This window comes from Electrophorus electricus, chromosome 15, assembly GCF_013358815.1.
Source record: "Electrophorus electricus isolate fEleEle1 chromosome 15, fEleEle1.pri, whole genome shotgun sequence".
Taxonomy (NCBI): Eukaryota; Metazoa; Chordata; class Actinopteri; order Gymnotiformes; family Gymnotidae; genus Electrophorus; species Electrophorus electricus.
In genome coordinates this window covers 12,736,920-12,760,727 of record NC_049549.1, presented here as the reverse complement: position 1 = coordinate 12,760,727, position 23,808 = coordinate 12,736,920, and the positions used below count along the sequence as shown (strand labels likewise).

The 23,808-nt window shown below is 38.8% G+C and overlaps 1 protein-coding gene across 3 annotated transcripts; it reads right to left on the bottom strand.

The window, feature by feature from the left end:
* Positions 1–5,327: 5,327 nt before the first annotated feature.
* LOC113574729 (microtubule-associated protein tau-like) lies at positions 5,328–21,722 on the bottom strand. 3 transcript variants are annotated; one of them, XM_027005848.2, is made up of 14 exons: positions 21,481–21,722; positions 20,408–20,553; positions 19,702–19,779; positions 18,743–18,937; positions 17,492–18,343; positions 12,024–12,382; positions 11,618–11,776; positions 10,957–11,092; positions 10,393–10,664; positions 10,090–10,182; positions 9,478–9,559; positions 9,294–9,391; positions 8,473–8,662; positions 5,328–6,463 (listed from the first exon to the last, which is right to left on the bottom strand). In XM_027005848.2, the coding sequence occupies exons 2-14, from the start codon at positions 20,547–20,549 to the stop codon at positions 6,459–6,461; spliced, it is 2,661 nt and encodes an 886-aa protein (XP_026861649.2). In that variant the 5' UTR covers positions 20,550–20,553; positions 21,481–21,722; the 3' UTR covers positions 5,328–6,458. The 3 variants fall into 3 exon arrangements, with proteins under 3 accessions (XP_026861649.2, XP_026861648.2, XP_026861650.2); XM_027005847.2 differs by having other exon boundaries at positions 17,492–18,346; positions 21,481–21,721; XM_027005849.2 differs by lacking the exon at positions 17,492–18,343 and having other exon boundaries at positions 21,481–21,685.
* Positions 21,723–23,808: the final 2,086 nt, after the last annotated feature.

Genomic DNA, 23,808 nt, shown 5'->3' with positions numbered 1-23,808 from the left:
ATGGCGCAGATGTAATGCCGGAGGCACAGAGGCTGTTTTCTGCATTATCTGGTACTTATTAACACTAGAAACTGTGTTTCTGGATTCCTAAGATGACCACCAACATTTCTGCCAAACCTGTTCTAAGGCAAATTTAGTTCAGTAAAGTTTTTGTTTAGGTACCTTTTAAAAGTGAAGCTTTATCTGGTCAGATGAAGCCAGAATTTCTAAGGGATAACTGGTTGTTTTTATTTTAAGCATTGTTACCTTAGGCTGGACATGAAAGGGGCACAATATAAATATTAAAATAGATGTGTGTGCAGTGACACCAAAGTAAGAAGGCAGACAATTTTTTCTAGTCGTTTTACTAACAACATTCACATCAATAGCTGACAGCCACAACAAAGCATACATCTCAGATCAATACATCCAGCATAAAGACTAATGTTTAAATTTCATTGTAAATGAGAGTTTAAAAAATTAGCACACACACTAAGTCCTAACATACTGACATACTGGGAACATCTTAGGCTTTATTACATGCCACATGTAAAACTACTGTTCTGATTCATAGATAACATGGATTGGCCTTCCAAGGCTGTGTCAGAGGCATTGTAGTTGTGAGGTTAATGATGACCTCAACCATGTAGTCTCACTCCTGCTTTCCAAAGGACACTCAAGGGCGTAGGTGCCTGTCACAAGTCCTTCTAATTTTACTACCATTGAACAGGTGTCGATGCATATAAAATATGAAAATTGATATGTCTAAGATATTTAACACTGATCATGCATATATAATTAAAATGTACTGTGTTCTTTTTTAATCCTGTAGTAAAGCACTTCCCTATTATTATTATTTATAAGAATACAAGTAATATTGTTGTTATTGCTGTATTTTAACTCTCCTCTTTGTCTTCACTTTTTTTTTATCCATGTGGTCACGATTATAATCTCAATAGTCCAGCTGCTTTGTATTGTGCTACTGATCCAGCAGAGTCTAGAGAAATATTCTTCTGGTATTTCTGTAGTTGGCTAAACACAGTTCAGTCAGTATCTGTTAAACACAATAAAATTACACAAATACTAGAATGTATAATTGTTCGGGCAAGATCAAATTTACCCAACAAGAAAAACTCCAGCATGTTTACCCAGAACTGTATCCAGTCAATTAGCATATATATGTTTTCAGTGCTATGACTCTAAACTGGAAGTGAATACTAAGGTACATTAAAATAAAAAAGGTGAGTGCTTGGTTATTTTAAAATCTCATTAAGAATTATTGTCCATCTTCCACGATAAGCATTCACACACAGCATGCATAATGTACAGGCTATATGACAAAGTTTAGGTTTGTTCAGCAGGTTTAAACATGTCATAACTAAATCGGACAATCAAAATCTTAAACTGGTGACTATACATTTTGAAGAAATGTAAATCTCAGACTTTAAAAAAAAAAACTTTGCCTGACCCAGCAGTGCTTTTGGGACCCAACCAGTCGTGCAGTTGTTAAATAATGAGCCACACACAACATAAGCTTGAGCATGACGTGTGGTAGAGCAGTACTAGATGATTCATTAAAGACAAATGCATTAAATCAATGTTTTTTCATCCCTCATTTCCTAAATATCTGTGTTTGGCCTGTTATCTTACAGGAGCTGAAAAAAAGATTTATGTTGCTCTTCATAGTATATCCCAAATAATTTGCCACAGGTGCATAAAGCAAAAAAAGTTTGTCCATATAATGTAAAAAAGAAACAGTGTAGCAAAAAAACTTTATTTGATTAAGTAGTATAGAAGTCGGTCATAAACTGAGCAGTCGTTTCCGCTTCCTACTACCATTAGTTCTGATGCAGTAACTCTATAAACCAACCCCTGTAGAAAACCCAGCCAAGTGGCTCTCACCTGTATACGTCCAGCTAAAGTCTTGTTAAAGTGGTACTACAACAGTTGGAAAATAGTTAGCTAACAGATAAAACTCAAATCTGTCAACTCTATTACAAAATACAATGCATTGTCCAATGTCCATGTTGGCAAAACAAGGTGAGCTCTGCAGACCAGGATCATTGAACATGAGTGTGATCTGCAGGCAGGATGATCCAACTCCTGTTTTCTGTCAAAGGGGGAGATCAAGATAAAAAATAACTGCAGAGGCCTTTCAGATATTTGAACTTTCATCTTTATCTGTAATTGTATAAATTAGGATCTGAATTTTAATTGGTTTTTATAAACTATTTTTGAACAATGTATTTGTATTTTGGAATACAGTTGACAAATTTGCCCTTTATCTGTGTAACTAACTATATTCTCCAACTGTTGTACTGTCACTTCAATAAAAGCTTAGCTGGACATACAAAGGTGAGGGTAATTTGGTTGGGTCTTCAAAAGGGGTGGGTTTATAGAGTTACTTCATGAGAACTGATGAAAGCAGGAAGCTGAAATGTCTGTTCAGTTTGTGACTGACTTCTATACTACTTAATTGAATAAAAAAATATTTTTTGCTATACTGTTTCTTTTTACATTGTGGACAACTGTGGTACTGAACTCAATATAACATATTTAAGCAGGAGTGAAAGTTGCTGTTGTTGTTTTCAAATCAAATTCATCAGTAAAACAGAAAAATTAAAATAAAATTTTGATCTGAAATACACAAATTATTGCTATTTATTTTTGCTCTGCATCATGCTCGCACTTGCAGCTGACATCACAGCATGAAATGGGTTGTCTAGTCATATCCACTAAATATATCTACAGGTACATCTCAATAAATTAGAATATCATCGAAAAGTTAATTTATGTCAGTTATGCAGTTCAAAAAGTGAAACTCGTATATTATATAGATTATGGCCTACAGTCAATGACAACCCAAAAGTCAGTATCTCAGAAAATTAGAATATTATATAAGACCAATTCAAAAAATGATTTTCAATACATAAATGTTGGCCTACTGAAAAGTATGTACAGTATAAGCACTGAATACTTGGTCGGGGCTCCTTTTGCATGAATTACTGCATCAATGCAACATGGCATGGAGGCAATCAGCCTGTGGCACTGTTGAGGTGTTATGGAAGCCCAGGTTGCTTTGATAGTGGACTTCAGCTCATCTGCATTGTTGGGTCTGGTGTCTCATCTTCCTCTTGACAATACCCTATAGATTCTCTATGGGGTTTTGGGCAGGTGAGTTTGCTGGCCAATCAAACACAGTGATACTGTGGTTATTAAACCAGGTTTTGGTACTTTTGGCAGTGTAGGCTGGAAAATGAAATATGCATCTTTGTAAAGCTTGTCAGCAGAGGGAAGCATGAAGTGCTCTAAAATGCTCCTGGTAGACGGCTGCGCTGACTTTGGACTTAATATAACACATTGGACCAACACCAGCAGATGACATGGCTCCCCAAACCATCACTGATTGTGGAAAGTTCACACTAGACCTCAAACAGCTTGGATTGTGTGCCTCTCCACTCTTCCTCCAGACTCTGGGACCTTGATTTCCAAATCAAATGCAAAATTTACTTTCATCTGAAAACAGGACTTTGGACCATTGAGCTACAGTTCAGTCATTTTTCTCATTGGCCAAGGTAAGAAGTTTGTGACATTGTCTCTGGGTCATGAGTGGCTTGACACAAGGAATGCAACAGTTGTATGTCCTGGATACGTCTTTGTGTGGTGGCTCTTCAAGCACTGACTCCAGCAGCAGTCCACTCCTTGTGAATCTCCCCCAAATTCTTGAATCCCCTTTTCTTGACAATCCTTTCAAGGCTGCGGTTATCCCTGTTGATTCAATGACTGCCTTCTGGACAACTGTCAAGTCAGCAGTCTTCCCCATGACAGTGTAGCCTACTGAACCAGCCTGAGGGACCATTTAAAGGGTTAGGAAACCTTTGCAGGTGTTTTGTGTTGATTAGCTGATTAGAGCATGACATCATGAGTCTACAATATTGAACTTTTTCCACAATATTCAAATTTTCTGAGATACTGACTTTTGGGTTTTCATTGGCTATAGGCCTTAATCATCAACATTAAAAGAAATAAACGCTTGAAATCACTCTGTGTCTAATGAATCTATATAATATATGAGTTTCACTTTTTGAATTTGAATTACTGACATAAATTAACTTTTTGATGATATTCTAATTTATTGAGATTCACCTGTATACCGCACCTAATTGCAGAAAAACATACACCAACCATTGTTTGTTTTATAAACAATAAAATACTATTCAGGGAACCCAACCTGAAACCCAACCTTTTCTTTGTCTTTGTCCTGGCCAAAACAAATGTCCTTTTGCCTTATGATTACAGAAACTTTAACATGCATTTACAAAATTGCTATGTATGACTTTGTGTGTTTATGTGCATTTGTGTATATATGAACATTACTACCACACCAGCAGTTTATTCTATCCATGAATGCATGTGACCATTGTAAACTGAAGCTTGTAACTGCTGCACTGTACACAATGCACCAATGAAGCTGCAGATACAACTATTGAAAATATATTCACTGACTCACTTACAGTTTTACAAAATATGCATAATCTTGCATTATGAATCCTCTACAACATCTTCAACATTCACCCAAGAATCATTTCTTAACGAGCCTCCTTGGTTTTGGTTGATGTTTATCTCCCAAACAGGCTTGTGCTTTTCAATATACTGCAGCTTACTTTAATTATATACATTACTACAAGTAAACAGTCCACAGAACTCTGTACTGCCATTCAAAAGTATGAGTCAGAGCTAGGACACTCCACAATAACACGATGTAGAGAAGTAAAACAAAGATGGTCAAATACTCACTGTAATATACTTTTGGCCACATTATTTAGCACTATTTAGTGATTTGTTTGATTATGCAGTAATTCCTTATAACAAATAAAGAAATCAACAAAGATTAGATAAATACCACTTGGCAAATATAATGTATTGCAACATTAAATATGATTTAATAGATTGTCCCACTTGTGCTTGGCTCTTTCAAAACCATATCCATAGAAATTAAACCATTCTGCCATTCTGAATCACAGGTACCATGGACTTTTCAGCATAACTGATGAAATACTCATTGTATATACTCATCCTAAGCTTTCAGTATTTTTCACTTCAGCATTTTGTTATAATATGTCCCACGGTATTATCTGTTTCTATTTCCTATTTCTTTTTCAGCCTTCTTCCTTCTCACAGTGCCCGTAATTAATGACTGACTGAGCCTCTCTCTTTAGGTCATTGTGCTACATTAAATGTGTTCCTGTGGGGAAGGTGTGTCCAGACAAGATCCTGCTATTAGAAAGCCCAGACACTGGTTTCAGTGAAATGTTGACATTAGAGAAAGACACCGTAATAACTCAGTCCATTGTTACAAAAATCTATTCAAACACATTACAGTGCAAATTTATATTATTCAAACATCATACAAGTGATTAATAGGGGCAGTTTGGAGGTGGAATGATGATTGTTCTATGTAAGGAAGGAAGATAGGTAAGTTGGATTAATAATATTTGTTCATTTTAGGTGGGTTAGACAGTCCCATATGAATGTATATAGGGTGTTTACTGACTGCCAAAAGGATTTAAAAAACTACAACACAACTGAGCTCAGAGGTTCCCTGTGGAACATCTACTGCTGAAAGGCAGGACAATATTTACTTACTACAATGCTGGACCAATATTGTATAGTGCTGAAATATCAAACATTGTCTTCTTAGTGGCAGTAGAAGATGCAGGGTGATTTGCGTTCTTCACTGACTGCATACACTTATCCCTGCTCAGTGGTTTCCATTCAATATTCAACCAATTAGCCTCAAATAAACATCCTGAAACCTTTATTTAAATTTTTGTCATTTCATATTGTTTAGGCATGTGAGTATTGCTAAGTAAAGCATTGCAAAATATCTTTCGAATCAGTGATCATTCTATGTTTCAAACTTCATCTCTATCACCGATGCTTCTTGGCGTTGAAGTCAGCTGATTGTCCCCCATAGTTCATCACAGAGAACTTGAAAAGCAAGTCACTCACACAGGGAACTTAGAAGCAAGTGAAGGTTTGCACATTTCTGGATGAATATATGAGGCTATCAACCAACTTTAAACATCCGGACAATTCAACTTGGAAACCAAGCTTGGTCTGTCTGAAATGAGACCACCAAACTTTCAAAGCTTTGCCTTGAGAGCCAGTCTGTGTGCATCTGAGGAAACAGAGAAGATGTGACCAGAGGAAAAGTGCTACTGACAATGCTGACATAAAGGTAAGTTATAAAGGGTCAGCTTGGGTGCTGCTAGTTTACTGGTTTGAGCCTATTCTCTTTTGACTAGATGCTACAGGCTAGACTGAGACGAGGTGGGTGCAGACCCCAGAGAAACACCCTGAGAGGTGCTGCAATGCGGGTGGGAGGTGGCTGCCACTCAGGGGGAGACCAGGAGATGATATTGGTGCCACGGCGCGGGCAAGCTTAGGCAGCCTCTTGGAAGCTCAGCTTGTACGAATCAATCTAGAACAGAAAACAGAGAGCTCTGGTAGTTACCAAACAAGGGAATATTATAGGGTGGCGAGGCGGCAGGTTGTTATGTTCCTGGTGTGTTTCCTCATAGATACCCATACTATTGGCCACCTCAAAACAAAACATCGGCAATCTAAGATAACTGTAAATAAAGGGAAGCACTTTACTAGCTCCAATTGATTTTTTTTCGGGAGCGATACGAATGTAGATTAGTATCGAAGACTCCACGACTTCATGAGAGAACAATTTTTTTCAATAATAATGTTTTGTTTCCTTTGTCATTAGCACTGCTAGAATGATCGTTGTCCCCCAGTATCGGACACCTCACTTCCGAGGTGATGTGGGCACGCAATGGTTTACAATAGTTTACAATGAGATTAAGTTTGTCCTCAGTGGGGCACCCTTACTGTATATGCACAACACCATGGTGGCAATCTTTTCACCTCAGAGCAAAGAAACCTAGCCAGTAAGATAAATTAACACACCCATATACTGCACCTAGGCTTTTCAGAACCAGGGACAACCTTAGAATTTCTTTGCAGACCAGTGTATGTTTTGAACATCCTTAAGTAATTGCTCAAATTCACACTGCATATTGCATATGCATGAGTTGTATTGCTATCAGGATTAGACGAGTAATAGACTTATTTTAGCTTGTAATGACATAAAGAAATCTTGTGACTTGAGGAATTCACCAATTTTATTTCCTGCTTGCTTTAGATGAATCATGACTTTTGTAAGTGCTGAACAAATGCACTAAATCATGCACTTTATATGATACATAGCTTTAATTGCCCCTTAATGATCAATGGTCCTATGGGGTTTTGTCAGGCTTTTGAGAATAGTGGGTTTGGAGCTTTAGGAGCTATTAGTTAGCATTTAATAAACAAAATTGTCAACTTTCATTAAATTGATGTTTTCACTTGACTCAATTCTTGCAAAAATCATACAAAACAAGCTAATCCAAATGGATTTGAAATGCAAACATTTGGAACCATTTTCTGGCATGAAAAATTATAGCACAAGTTGGGGAAACTACTAAAATGTTTGCTACTTGATGTACTTGCTTTGTTGAGGTTTATACTACTTGATTCCTGGCCATCACTACAGGCATCATCACATAAGTGCTCACTCTAAATGCACAAAATTATTTGTAGGGCTTTATGTTAGAAATTCTCAGGGGGCAAGAATTGTGAATGCACTAGTCAAGAACAAATAACATCTGTTTTGGTTAATATAATAATTTTACACTTTCCACATGTTTCTAAAACTGCAATACATAGACTAGAATTCCATTTACTCATAATTGGGATTTAATAAAACACTTGTCCGTGTGAAGATACTACCACTGTTCCAATATATGTATATATTGGATATAAAGTCAAAGTGTCATTTACAGAAGGCTTTGAAAAGCCTTCTGTAAATGACACTTTGACTTTCCAGGACTGGAATGCTTCTGAGGCTTTTAGGTTCTTTCCTCTTAGCAAGCATCACAGATCATGTTCAGTAAGGTCTACAAACCATATCCTGATGGATGGGGAACCTTGATAGATCAGGAAAGACATTAAAATGCATAGAATTATGGCTCTTCATGACTGAATTAACATGCCAAGATTACTGTTAAAGGAGTATAAGATAAAACATAGGAAATAAAGAAAATACACAAGTGGGGACAGGAAAATTAAAAAATTGAATTGAACAAACAAACAAACAAACAAGATATAGAAAAAATGTTTAAAATGTTCAGTTGAACTTGTCCCTGAATTAGATAATGGATAAACAGACATAGAACAGGATTTCTCAAGACCAGATGGGCCAACCTCCTTTTTGCTCCAAGCCTGCCCACAGTACAGCTATAACAGATATTCAGTGCGCTTGACTGCTTGTTTCAGACAGGTTGGGATCTTGGATAGAGCAAATTATGAACCGTCTGGTGGGTCCTAAGGATTGGGTTGAGAAACAATGCATAGAATAGCGAAGGTCATTAACAATGCCCTTACTTGTCCCAGAGATGCACTTGTCCAGGCCCTCGGAGTTCCATAGCCCTACTCCCCCATAGTGAATAGACAGGGGAGGAGAAGGGCCCTCCTTTAACCCATTCTCCTTTGACCCATGGTTGGCCCCATGAAAGGTTGTGGTGACAGCAGCAACAGGTGGACTTCTCTCATGCATCTGCTTATCCTCTGCAGTCTGGAAACAAGAGTACAAGAGAAGACTTGGATTATTTAAAAAGAGTACTGAAATTGTCTATGAATGTCAGTGAATGACTTATGTGAAAGGAGTCCCCCCAACAGCAGCATACAACAACAACAGTTGACACATAAGAATATGAATCTTTTCTTCCTGTGAAAACCTTGTATTATTGTATGAAGAAGGCCGGGAAGGCCAGACTTTCACATATCTTTGGATAGGGTATTCATAAAATACAGTAGAACATGTACATATGAAAATAAAACTCACAATGATCACAATTATTACACAAATTGTCAAAGTTTGCATTGGTAACAGTTTCTTAATTCGTTCATCAAGTATGAGCACGACCCAATCCTATCTGCAGGTCCACTGCAGATTGTGAGCAATACTAAGGATTATTCATGTTTTCGCAAATTGATCCATGTTTACCTTGTCAGTGTTAATGACAGCTGAAGTGGTTAAATGGAATTGTTACAGAAGTTGTTAGCCTTGAGTATGTCATTTACTTTCTTACTGGCTTATGAGCTTTGTAAGTTTGCATTGTCAAAGGTGATTAAAGTTTAGAAACTTTCACACTAAAATGAAATTTTTAAGAAAAGTGATGAGCAGGAAGCAGAATCTTCATTACCTTCATGTGGTCACCTTGCCCATCCCCCACACTATCTGGAGATCCTGGTTTGTCCTTGGAGTTCATCTCATCAGACACAGTCTTTACATCACCACCACCTGTCATAGATCAAGAGTTATTAGTAGAAAATGTACTAACACTAGAGTTATTCAGAATGGTCAGCGCAAGGACTGTGATCCCTTACTTGGCTTATGCTTGATATTGTCCTTGGAGCCACACTTGGAGGTCACCTTACTCACATCAACCTTTTTGTTCAGAATCTGGACCTGAAAATCATAACATTCCATTCACAAAGGGTCAACCTTCTAAAGAGCTCCTAGAGTCATTCAGCATTAAGAGGAAACGAAGGAAAAATGCAGAAACTGTGCAGTTAAATTCAATTGTAGTTCTGTGTGCCACATCATAATATGAATATTATGGAACATTTTTATATACCACCAGCACTCTTTACAGCTTTACTGACCCTTACTATTTTATGGCTAGATGGTGATCCTGACAACAATATTTGTGATGTGACTATGGTTTCTCAGTACCTGGGATTGTAGTCAAAATTAGTGGGAAACACTATACATTAAAATCTGTAATAAAAGACCTTCCAAAAACCCAAAATGTGAAAGAAGCTACACAGCAGTGAAAATAGTAGAAAAGGTTTCAGATTTAGTATTTTTGATTCTTATTCTTTAGGTAAAAAATATTGCTGGATTACCTGGGTTCTTGTTTTGCCACATATGATCTTATAATGGGACTGAAAGAGTTATGAGATTATCCCCACAATACTGAGCCAATGGCCACTTACATTCCCTCCTCCTGGAGTATGCTTGATGTTGTCCTTGGAGCCACAGCGGGAAGTGACATGGCTAAAGTCCAGCTTTTTGTGGACAATCTGCACCTACACATAGCACATAGGCATGGGGGTCATAGGGCAAGTAAATTTGATAAAATTCAGAACAAATTGTTTCAAATATCCAGCATTTTTCATACATTTAATGATTTTGTTTATACCTAACCAGAAATTCACATTACATGCTGCTGATCAAAAGCCTGAAACGTCTTTAGCAGTCAAATAACAGTCAAATAACTATTCCCCTCATCACCATACCTTGCCTCCACCAGGCTGGTACTTCATGTTGTCTGTGGAGCCGATCTTGGACGAGATGTTCTTTAGGTCGGGCATGGGTGTGCTGCCCAGTCGGGTGTTGCGGGGGGGTCGAGGTACAGGGGGCTTCCTAGGCAGTGGGACCTGCTTGGGGACAGGTGGCTTGGTGATGCGAGAGTGCCGAGGGGTTGGAGTGCCGTTCCTGGCTGGGGTGGCTGGTGTACTGGCTGCATTTGTGGAGGAGGAGGTAGGGGTCCTCCTCTGTGAGGTCTTAACTTTGAGGGGAGTGAGAAAAGGACATGCGGTTAATTACAGAGATAGATCTTTTGGCAGATTGAATTTACAGAACACCAGAAATAAAGGCAGTGAAAGAACTCTGTACTGCAGATCCAGTTATGCATGTACAAGGCCTCAGAAGTATAGAATTCTTCCTATAAATGTCTATAAAATCATTAACAGCCAAACATATATGAATGTTGCTATTCTTCATTTAAATCCCATTTATCATCATTTATTTCTACCATATGTAAAACCATAAGTAATGACTGAGAGAATGATGACACTAACGAGAGGAGATATAGGCAGGCTTGGTGCTGTTCTTGGTTCTGTAGCTGCGCTTTGGAGCTCCTGTGCCAGGAGCAGGTGCCCCATTAGCCCTCGGCACCGGAGGCTTCCGCTGTGCTGGGGCTTCTTTCTGTGAAGTCTGAGGGAAAAGAGTAGCAAAACATGTGAGGGAGGTTTGATAAAGCAGCCTGGATGCAGCGGAATAGGGATTTAGCAGCCAGACTGGAGAAAGTGGACAGGAAGAGACAAAAGACAATACAAATAAAAATAAAAATAAAAATAAAAAGCTATCTGGGCAAAGAGCATGAAACAGACCTGAATCAGAAAATGGTTTAGGAAAATGTAAGTCATACAGAAAGTGGAGTGAATACAAAGTCTGGGCTCTTACACTGGAATGAAGTTTACTTTAATTATCAGTCTATTACAATTACCAATGCATACATTCAGCATAATAATTTGCCCTCTCGTAGTCTAATGCCATTCTCTCAATAACTGTTGAACAGCAAGTTAACTCAGGTAATTTTCAGTACATTCCATTGTTTTCACTGCCATTTACAATGAGTATTTTTTAAGAGTGTGTGAGTGGACCCTTTGTACATTCTACTTGACAGTCCTCATCATAGCCAAGTAAGCACAAATGCTCTGGCAAAAAAAGCTTACTTACCAAAGCTGCTTGGGCAGAAATGCCAGAAGGTTTCTTGGTGCCAGTGGCAGGTGTTGTCTTGGGCACAGAGCCTTTCTTACTGGTGGAATTGGACATGGTGGCACCAGAATTTCCTCTAGGGGTCTGTGAGTTGGGTCCTGCTGAATTTTGTTTGTTTGGCTGCATAAGATTACATAACAAATCCAAATGAAATCAGACAGAAGACAAGAAGAGTCTGTTATTAAATCATGTAAGAGTTTGTATTAAATCATGGAAGGAAATGTTTGGCTGCTTTGGCCATTTATGTAACAATCAGAGCAAAAACATGAAAGTATGGGCACACTCACATGCTTGCTCTGTGGAATAGTGCAATAAGAACTATAGCAGATGCATGGCTATTTTTACCCGCCTGTCCCCCTAAGCCTACCTTAACTTTGTCCTCAGGGTTGATCAGCTCTTTACTTCCATTAGCTGAAGTATGTTTGATAGTCCCTTTTCCAGCCTTCACATTCTTTTCATTTTTGATAGCCTTGTCTACTTTTTCACTGCTGTTCTTCTTCTCCTTGTTTGACTTGTCAACCCTGTCCTCTTTTTCAGCTTTCCCGTTATTCTTAATTTTATTGTTCTGTTTCTCAGCCTCTTGGATTTTGTTTAGAATGTCCGTTTCCTTTATATCAGTCTTCTCTATCTTTTCAGGCTTGTCTTCTTTCTGAAATGTGTTCATATTGTCCACATTAGGAGTGTCTGTCTTCTCTTTCTCTTCTTGGGCAGTTTGGTCTTCTTTCACTATAAAAAATAAAGGGATCTCTTTTATGAAATGTAGCCAGAATATATTTGCATCCAAACCCATTGAATGAGAGATTTGTATCCAATCTTTCTTTGACCATGGCACACACATGCACCTTGACACTTTTTAAGAAATTTTTTTTTCTGTAATATCCAAGTGTAAATTTTAGGTATTTTAATAAGAGCAGGAAATATATCTTCAGAGAGTGTGACCAATTCTTAAAAACACTCCAGGAAAAAAAGTTGAAATTTTAACTTAATGCATACCCCTTGAATTCATTGCATTTAAGCCTTTTTTAAATGTATGATTCTCAGCCCATTATTATTTGAGTATTTACATCCCTGTAGTAAATATGGGTGTTTTAACACTGCCAAGGACATTATGGTTATGTTTATTAAAAGGGCTACACCCAAAACAAAGAGGGAAAGATATGTCTTACCTGTGTTTGTCCAGGGATCATCAATCAGTGCATGTCATAAACAAAAAGTAAAAAGAAAAAAGAAATTGCATTATTAACAGCTAAATATTTTGTAATAATTATTTTGGCATTAAAAAGCCAAGGTGTCCAGTTGCCACTGAGGAAAATAAAAGATTTTAATAAATTCTCAGAATTCAGGTGTCAGAGCCATATATTTCTCTCATGTAAACAGTCGTCAACTGGAAAAGAGCTAGAACAGAAGTAGGCTATGTTTAAAACATTAGTGAACAGTGGCCCACAAAATAACACTTGCAACCCTCTTAGGAAGAAAAGCATCGCGTATCACATGATCAGACTGCTCATGTAAGCCATGCAAAGGTGAGAGACCAGTGCGCTCTGGGGGTGGTGCGAGAAGAAGAGAAGCCTGCTGTTGTCCAGAAAAGAAATGCTGAGAGAGCCCATAAACATTAGCACTCTGCTGGTTGAAGCAAGGCACAGCAATCTGTATGACAGCAATGCCAGGTAATTACATGCAGGAGGCACCAGAGAACAAAGGACAGCGAGAAACACAGAGTTTACAACAGGATGTCCAGTCACAGTAAACTGCCTAGAGAACATATTGAATGACCCTTAAGAAATGGCTTATGAACAGATGACAGTAAGTCATTTAAGCTTGGGCTACTGGAACAGAATCAAACAGTGATCTCATGCAGCACTGTGGTAGTCAGCATCATACACCATTGGGAGATCAAGGATTTCAAATTTTGTCCATTTGAAGTAGTGCAGCTTTTAAACCTCATACTAAACATTTTCCACCATCTTAAATCTATCTTAGGTGTCCCTCAGACATGAAGTGCATGTACATTTGTTGTGGTAGTTGAGATATTTAATATTTTTCTCCTTTACAGTTGTTTCTGTAGCAATGTCCATTGGCCACAAACAAAAACTATACTGCTATTCATGTGACCTCTGCTTAGAGAAGTGAAAAGTAACCTGAGTGGTTTACAGGGAGCATTAAAATCTTCTTAACAGTGACTGCTTACAAAACCTGTCATTTGTACCATGTAGGTTTGACTACTTACACATTGAGCTAATTCACTCAAATTTACTAAAAATGAAGCAATAAACAAATAAATTAATTAATAATTTGAATGGCCAACTATCACCAATTGTTTTGTCTCTTAGCTAGTGAAATATGATGTGAAATGGAAACATGCTTTTTTTCCTTCTCTAACATGACTTGATTTATTTACTTTTTCAAAAGGGATAGTTTGGTGTTGGTGGGACTTGAGCTTATCCACTGGTATTTGATGTAATATAATGTGGCGATGGTCACTGGATTTAGGATGGGTCAGTTGAGTGAGCAGAGAGGAGCAAAGCAAAGACTCCCAGAATACCAAATGTCTTTTCACAGACTTTATTTAGCTTAAATTTACTGTTTAGACTAGTTGTAAAATATATATTGTGTTACTGTCCTCATGGTGTGTGTTTCTAAATTACCTCCCCCTATTTTCCCCATTCGTTTTTGGCTTCCCTTTCCTGCTTGTTGTTGCGTGTGAGTCTTTTTAAAGATCACACTGTTTAATAAAGAGCAATTTCCTCAAGTAGAAATGGAATTCTCACGTTCTTCTTCTGCACCAATGCTACATTAGTGTCAAAAGTGGCATGTGATCACCAAGCTAGAAGAAATCATGCAGCGCATCAATGAAATTTTAAGTGGATGGTGAAAAAGTCATAGTCCAGAGGGGAACTGAGTGAAATGCATGCCACTGCCTGATGGGAAAAGCAGCAAGGACAGCAGTGCGACGAGGCACAGCAGGGGCTGTTCAGTGAGGGATAAGCCAGAACCAGACAGGACTACCATCAGTGTCGATGCCACAGCTAGGAAGATTGGCTACCACCACAGATTGTTAGTTGACTGCAGCATAGAAGGGAAACAGTTCATTGCCATCATTCACACTAGTTCATTGTTGTTTCTGCTATGAGAAGGCATTCTCCAAGAATGGCACACCTGATGATTGGAAAACTAAGACTGTCCAACTCAAGTCCATCACCAACATCCGAGTGGACATGAGACGGAGGAAGAGATTTCTGGAGGTGGGGGCTCTGAGATGGGTGCCCAATTTCTGGCTCATTCCTATACAGGATGCATGCATACGTGGCTTGGACTTCCTTTCAGCAGCCAGGACTTTGTTTGACCTCAGGATGGAAAGGCCAGACTTAAAGATGCATATGAAGCTGTTTGTGGCAGATAGATGTCAAGTGCAGGTAGAGTCAGGGATTCCTGGTGGTGTCGCCTTTGCTTTTGTGAAACTGCTGGCTTTGGAGGAGCTGAACATGCAGCATTAGGGCCGGTTGGTGGACCTGAGGTGGCAGGCCTGGTGTCAGGCCTAAGGCACCACAGCTTGTAGCAAGTGAAGCTGCTAGTACTGGAGGAGCTGAATATGCAACATGTGCCAGATGATGGTTCCCTGAGGGTTATGAGCAGCACACACAAGGGGTAGTCTTGTCAGCATCATCAATGCAAAGGCTCTTGTAGGAGCTTTAGCTGCAGAAATAGTGGCTGTGGGCCATTTTTTGGCAATAGAAAAAGACTGTACATGGACTGTGCAGAACAGCAACAACACCAGCTATGCTGTGCCAATTCAGCTCCATCCCCACTGGATCCCATTGGCTAAAAAAGAAATCGTGGCATCAAAGCGTGGCCCAACTTTGATGGCACACTTGCAAGCCTAAAGCCTGTATTTTAGGCTGTCAAGTCTGCAAATCTCCAGCTGAATCCGAAAAATTGCAAACTCCTTTAGCTGTGTGTGAGCTTCCTGGGACATATTGTGATTGGAGCCATAGTGGAAACAGACCCAGAAAAGGTGAATACAGTGTAGCTATGGCCCATATCATCGAATGATGGTGAGCTGTAGAGCTTCCTGAGTTTGGCTTCATACTACTAGTGTGTTCTACTCTCCATACTCGGCTATATGAGTCACATGTTGGTGATTCCTGCACCAGCTTGCCAGGAATCACAAGGGCAACACCAAGGACAGCCACTCTTGACAAAGATGTGTGTGGTTATACAACCCCACACCAGGAAGCGACATTGCTCCAAGCTTCAGTCACTGTGGGAGGATGGATAAGGTGGTGTATTGAGTCCAGGTGGGGCATCAGACTATGGTGGTCCATAGGTACCATCTCACTCCACACTGGCCCATGAGAGAGGGACTGTGTTTGGCCAGGAGGCCGAACAGGCTGAACAGGCTGCGGCAACAGCCTCACAGCACTTCAGCAGGCCAGGACAGTGGGCAGGCAGAGACTTCAGTGGTAGAGTGGCCAGAGTGTGAGCAGTGCATGCCATGCTTCAAGAATTTGTTTGGTCACTGGATCTGTGGCAAACCAGTTGAGTGAGCAGACAGGTGTACTGCGAGGTTTCCCAGAATGCTGTGCACCTCTGAGGACTTTATTTTCTTACATTTACTGTTTAGAGTATTTGTAAAATAATTGAACTGCTTGTATGTTTGGTTCAGTTGAATAATGTCTCCTTATGTGACACTGCTGAACACAGGAGCAAGACGCAAGTGATGGAGGTAATGGCAGCATTTTATTAAAAAAAACAAAACAACGCTTACGGAAGTGTAAGAGCAGTTCAATTGGCAAAGAATTGAGTGGGGCTCAATAGACGTGTGAACAATTCAGGATCAAAAAATGTGGAAGAGTGCTAAGTTTCAGGCTCTGCAAGCTGAATGCGAACCTGTTGGGGTTAAACAGGAGCAGAGTAATAGGGAACAGATGATGGCAATTAATAAATTGGTGATCCCGAATGAAGAAGACATTCCAAAGTGTGATTGGTGCTGATGTGAATGAATTCCTGAGTGGATTCCTTAGTTGCATCCTCCCATTTTCCCATTTACTGTAGTTTTCAATTCCCCTTTTCTACTTGCTGCTATGTGTGTCTTTTTAAAGACCTCACTGTTTAATAAAAAGCAATTTCCTTGAGCAGAAAAGGTATACAGTGGTTCTTTTCCTATGCTGTTGATACAATAATATTATTGGTTAATAGAAAACCATTATAGAATGAAAAATTTGTGATGTAGCCAAAAATCATACAGTGTTTTAGAGCACAGCTTATTTTGATGGAAGGTTAAGGAAAAAACTCAAATTTTGCTTTTCAAATTATGATAATGAATCATAAATCATATTACTAGTAACATAAACCAAGGTAAAAAGGTCAATTTTGATATAAACTGCAGCATATGAAGAAAAAAAAAGAAGGTGCCTGATGTGCGAATGATGTTTGTATCAACTCTAAATTAATAAAAATGTAATGACATGTTTGCAGTACACTTAATATGAAGGACTCCAGCCTGAACAATGCCTGAATGCCTGAACAGTAAGTTAACACTACTGCAAGTGAACAAAGTATGACCTCCCAATAATACAAATTTTTAACAAAGAATGACTCAGTGATACATGAGAAATTTTTGACTGCTCTTAGCAAGAACTGCAGCGAGTCAGGTTCTGATGCCCCATCATCGGAGTTTAAAATCACTTTCATGGATAAGATGTTCTACAGTAAGTTACTGTGACCTAAAATTGGTATATTATTATAAGCTATAGACATAGTTAAGCAGGGAAAGGCCCACTTCACTGAGCAATGCATTAAGGAAATCATCTCCATATATTCTTCATTATCACCAACCTTTCAGTTGGGGGGACTTTGTCAGCAGTGCCTCCTGGTGCTTTGTAAGTGAAGTGGGGGAAACTGGATCTGCAGCATTTTTGCCTACTACAATGTTATGTGTGAATGGACGAGAGGGGCCACTCACAGCTTGAAAGTTCTGGAAGATTGTTGTGTCTGGAATGCTGGCCTGAAAGTTAGGAGTTGGATGTGCAGGAGCTGCGAGGACAGAGGTGAGTTCAGGGGATGTATGTGAGGAGACAGCTACCACTGGGCTGCTCTGAGATGGTTCAGGGATGTTGGACAACGATGTGGCATTTCCCTGACTTGCTGCTGCCGGCGTGACTGAGTGAAGTGTGGTTTTGAGAAGTACAGTATCCGGTGTTAAAGAAGATGCACTGTCTTGCTCAGCACTAATGGTAGAAGAGGCTTCGATTTCATACATATCAGGGGTGGAAATGTTCATATCTTTGACCATTGCTGGACTTGAGTCAGGTGGAGGAGAGGGACTACTGGTATTTGGCAGGGTGGACCACTCCTCAGGGAGCTTTTTTCTGCTTTTATTTTTCCTGGCTTGGATCCGTCCTCCACCCCACTCTCGAATCTCACTTTTCCAGCTCTCCCCCTGACTAGGGAGAGAAGAGCCTCCCTGGCTGGAGCTTCTCACTGGGGTTTTCTCAGGAGATCGGAGGCTTTCCAAGAGACCACAGACCTCTTCCCTGCTTTCATATTCTGTGTCTCCCTCTGATGTTGCATGTCGATCCTGCAATCCTTGGAAACCCAAAGGCCCAGAGGGACTCTGCTCTGCTTTGCTGGGGGAATGGGACAACTCTGTGGACAGCGTGTCCTCACCTGGCCAAGGGTATCCCCTTACTTCTTGGTGTACAAAGAGGAAGAGCAAGTGTCATTTTCTACCATGCCAATCATTTGTGAACAAAGGTAATCAAAAATGCACCACAATACAATATGACAGGTATTCCAAAAGCTGGATCTGGGGATGTATCCACCATGATCTCTTGCATCTCAAAGAGCCAACATGAAATGGCAGAGCTGCAGACCAAGCTACCCTAAATGAGGGAGAGAGGCTTAAGCTTTAATTCTGAAATGAAATACTAACTGCAAATGTCACTTAATAATTGTACACACCCCCAGCCTTTTTTTCCCCAAGAGCACCATGACCATTGGTTAAATTCCAGAAAATGAAAATCATTAGTTAAAATATGTCTTTCTTACCTGTGTTAGTGAGGTACTTTAAGTAGAGTTCGTTTTTACCTGCAGAGTTGTCCAAGGAGTTATAAGGGCTTCTGTCAGAGGGTTTACTGGGTGCCTGGAATTGTTTGGGAGGTTCCATAGCATACAGAGTAGATGCCTTCTGAGGTTCCACCAAGTTGGGATGTTTAGAGGACTGGAAAGGGGCCACACCCATGGTGACATCAGCACTCACATTCATTCCTGGTTGGGAGAACCCTATATAGCATAACAGCAGAAATGTACTGCATGAAAATGACTGACCTTAACATGAGAAAACATACTTGTAATTGAAGCCTCAAATTCCAGTTGATGCAAATTACCAGGATACATAAAACCACTGCTTTGCAATTAGCCCTCCATCCTGAAGTATATTGATCTTTTTCAGAGAAAATTACAGCCACATAGGGCATGATGCAAAACCAAGATTTATATGGTAACTGCCTTCCAACCCACCCCCAGTATAACTGATAGATTACAGTCTGATCGATTAAGCTTTTGTTGCAACTTGGAAAGCATCTCTACTATTCCTCATTTGGAAATAATCAATGAACCAATTACTGAGTTGACTGAATGATTTTGACATACAAACGACAGACTAAAATTCATTTAAAAAAATATTCATTATCATTAGGAATTCAGTGTGATGCTTAGCTGACATTGTTTGCTACAGGGGACTATTTGCAGGACTATACTCTACCATACTGTATCTGTTGTATTGTTGTGAGTAAATCACTTAACAACAAATAAAGACCTAATAATGGCAGAAGTAAGGGTTTTATGAACTGGATTCTTCATTTAAAGGGCTACAATAACCAGTCAGATACAACAATATTGAAAAATACACAATAGTACTATACTATTGTATAAAAGGTTTATTGGAATAATTTGCTGCCAGTTAAGCCACACACTTTTGTAGTAGTAATTTAGAAAAGATTACATATTGTTGCCCTTTATGTTGAGGGTGCTGCAGCTGGCCTTACCTGAAAGGCTTGGGTTGCAGGTTTGTTTTTCAGGTCCACTGGGGCACTGGCCCCCAGTTTGGTTTCCAGAAATGAACCCTGGTAAGGCACAAAAGAGCTAACATACATTTTGGAGAACATAACATGATATCTGCTCACTGAACTTAGTTACTTTGTTAAAGGTATAATTAAAATATATCAGGTTTCATACCTATGGCAGCATTAATACATGTGTATTGATTATTATTAATTGTAGAGACTGTTCTTTTGAATGTAAGTGGATTTTAGTTGACCTCTTCATCAATATGCCAACATGTATTTTTTATTAGTACATATTAGCTGTATATACAGCTTGTTTGCTAGCACAGCATGCCATTATATCATAAGTTTACCAAGCATTGCTCCTGATTCAGAAGCACACAGTAAAAAAGTATGCAAAATGTTGTGATGGCACACTCCTAAATGGAGTGGAAATTATTCTTAAGAAAAGTTTGCTCGATTTTCAAACATTAATAAAACATTTTCCTATCATGAACAATAATGCACAGCACAGAGTAAACAAAACATACAGTCATGCAATGTAAGTCTGTGATTTTCCCCTCAACAAAAGGGAGATTTAAATGTGTGCTTCTAAGGATTCATCTTACAAATGATGAGAAACTGATTTTAAGTATGTGTTGAAAAATAGTGAAGCAGTCTGTCAAAAACAAAAGGGGGAGTTACTCACCTTCCCTCTTGCCATCCATGTTATCCACAGTGTCACCAACTTTGCTGGTAAAGCTTCTTGCCTCTGGGCCAGCCAAGAAGTCTTTCTTCAGCAAGCTGTCTTGAACTGACTTAGGAGCACCATCACGTAAACTAAAATCCATTCTCCTGAAGTAGGGGAAATCAAACAGACAACATCTGACCAAAGAAATTAAAGCAAGGCAGATAGCTTTTGAATTAAACATCCTTTTCCAGATAGTACAATACAAACGTACAGTCAAAGTTTATACTCTTTCTAACATGATAGCATTGCATTACACAAAAAAGAAAGGCTCCAGACATATGTCATAAGCAGCTTTAAGAAATATGGGCACATGTATAGTAAATGACAAATCACGGATCCAGTTTTTAAAAATTATTTTAGAAAAAAAATAGAACTATTAGGTATGATTGTATTGTTGCATTATTTATTTATTTTTTATTTTTTTGGAGGGGGGGGGTAGATTCGCTTTTCAATGTCAGACGAGGTTGTTCATGCTGTCTCGTCGTCTTTTCTGGCGCAGTTTCTAGCTCTGACGTCACACACAGCGCTCTTCTCGCTCCTGCGCTCTGACTAGATGATGACTGGCGCAGCACACAGGCCTAATGTCAAGGTACCGCTTTGATGCAAAACTCACATGGCGTTGGAGGGTTGCTGCGGACACCTGTCCCAAACATCTGCGATAATCTGCGACATTGCTGATCCAAAAAAATCTATCTTTGCCATTCCATATTTCATTCAGTTAATAGGAGAAAACGAATGTGCGACATTTATAATCATTAACCTGTCTTTAAAATAATAACACATTCATACGAACAACAGTTCTCCTTCTAAGAATGCATTCAGTCAATAAATGCCGGATCTGTCAAAGGATAACGTCCGCGCACTCGTTAACGGATAGCATTTATTTTTATATGCTTGCAATCAACGCGCCCAATTACTTGCTTTTTTTCAGTCTATCACGATTTACCATGTCTTAACGTCGATTATTTACTACTATCTGGTTCATTTCCACTGACAGATAGTTATAATGATAGCTTTAAAGGCCCACTCACCGCTATTGGATTCTTTAGGTGTAATAAATGGTTATTATTCCTGCTCAGGTCCACCTTCGCTTACAGTGCGTCTGTGTGACAGCAGACACAAACACACACCGCCCCTTACATCGCTCAACCAATCACAGCTGGGAAATATGGCCGGCTACTCTGATCTACTTGTCGTATTATTCAGGCAGCATGGACATATCTTCTGAGCTTCAGATATACTTTTAACACGTATTTGTTTTGTGAACGATAGCCAAAGAGCACAATTATATATACCTATGTCCATTTTAGTTAAAAGGTAGCGACGGTAGCGAACGAACAACATGTCTTGACATGGTGTGAAAGAGCAGTTGGTGGCTTACAAAACTGTTTTCTGCTTTATTTTGGAGGCAAGGAGGCGTGGTGTGTGCTATGCTTGGCTGTTTAGGGAGCCTATTAGTCAGCGAGACAACATACACAAGGCGGAGCATCGAATTATTTGCTGTTGTAAGCTGTTCTATGGTATTCATAATGCTGGAACATTCCTCAAAATGAATAAATTTGAGTTGTGTTAAAAATAAAACCGCGTACGTTTAGTGCCAGGGCTGAAAATACCTTTTTTTGTAGCAAAAGATCTTAGTCAGGTAAATGTATCAGAAAATGTTATCGTCTTATTGCAAAGATATTTTAGACTTATAATGTAGTTTGTCTATGTCAACATAGTACATTTATAAAAACCACGAAAGACTTGGACGTTGAAGTACATGGTTCAAAATTAATGTAAAAACAAGCATAAGCATAACAATGACATGGGACAATTTCCTGGTTAAGCAAGCAAACCAGATTGCAACTTCCTTTGTGACATTATATCATCAGGTTTTGTCAGGATTATCAGATTATGGTTTGCTTTGTGATTTGAATCATTGGATGAAGTGAATTGCAATGTATGTTTTAAGTATGCAGAGTATTTCATGTGTCAGAGAAATGTCATTGCTGAGAAAACCCCCCCAAATATATCGATATTAAATCCCTCATATGCCAGGAAATCATCTGTGTGAAATTAGTAATGCAGGACACAAATAGCTGAGTGGACTAAAAATGTAGGTATTTGTGCTCCTTCTATCAAAAACCCACTACTTAACTGTATTAACCGGTTGTCAAAAAGATGTCTATATACAAACATTTAAATAGCAGAGACCAAGTGTATCAAGACTAACATGTAGCTGTCATCTAGTCTTCTATACTGTGCCCTTCAGTAGAGGTTTAGCAATAGTTACCCCCCCATCCGGAATTGTACTTGGTATTTTTGAATAGCAATATTTGTTTTACTTGTGCATCTTTTGAATAAATATTTCTGCTTTTTTATTCCACTATGTGAACTCTATCCAGTTATAGGTTTTTTCTTTGTTCTAGAAAATAATCTATGATTGCATATTAATTTCATATAACATCTTTTCTAATGATTCACCTCACAGTTTATAATTAACAGCCTCTCAATAACTGATTTAAATTCAGGAAGAGCGTGCTATAAGAAAATAATTACTGCAACCACATCACTGATGAGCATGGAATAATGTAGTTGTACAGGAGCTGGACAAAGTAAGGGAAACAAAAGGGAACAGTTCTTTCAGTATAGAACGTCTATGGCGCAGTAAAATGGCCTTGTATTCAATTATTTCACTATGCAGAGCAATCTCTAGACCTATTAACCACCATATTTTTCAGGGTGGCTGACAGTATTCTTTCCCCAAATGTAAACACACCAACATGTAGTAAAAACGGTGAAAGATAGCACATCTTTCATTACTTCTCTTTTCATTGTTCATTGGTGCAGGTTTTCTAGACTTCCCATCTTGCTATAATCTCCAGCTTTATGATGTTCAGAACATTTTAAAGTTGGTGGTCTCTTTTGAGGCAAAGTTTTGTGGTGTTTAGCAGTTCTCCTGTTAAGTGGCCATCAAAGTTTTGCCATGTATCTCTATCAGTGCACGTAGACTTGCTTGCATTCTTCCATTTTAACCATGTAGTTTGTGTATGGCATATGCTGCCATGCCCCCCTTGACATTATAAATCATTCTGTAGATTTTTAACAGGAATTGAATTTAATATGACTCCCCAGTGTTGCTGCATTTATAATTGTGATTTTGTTATATTTAAAATTAAAATCCTTTTTCATGTGGCATTTCTGATACTCTGTCTGCACAGAAACATAAATAAATATCCATATTCAAATTCAGATATCTACTATACATTATACTTGTTCATTTAAGTATACTCTTACAATCTGCGCTTATACTTTGGAACCTTCTACAAACAAACAAACAAAAAATATTTATGTATTGGTGTGGTATTATAAGCTTT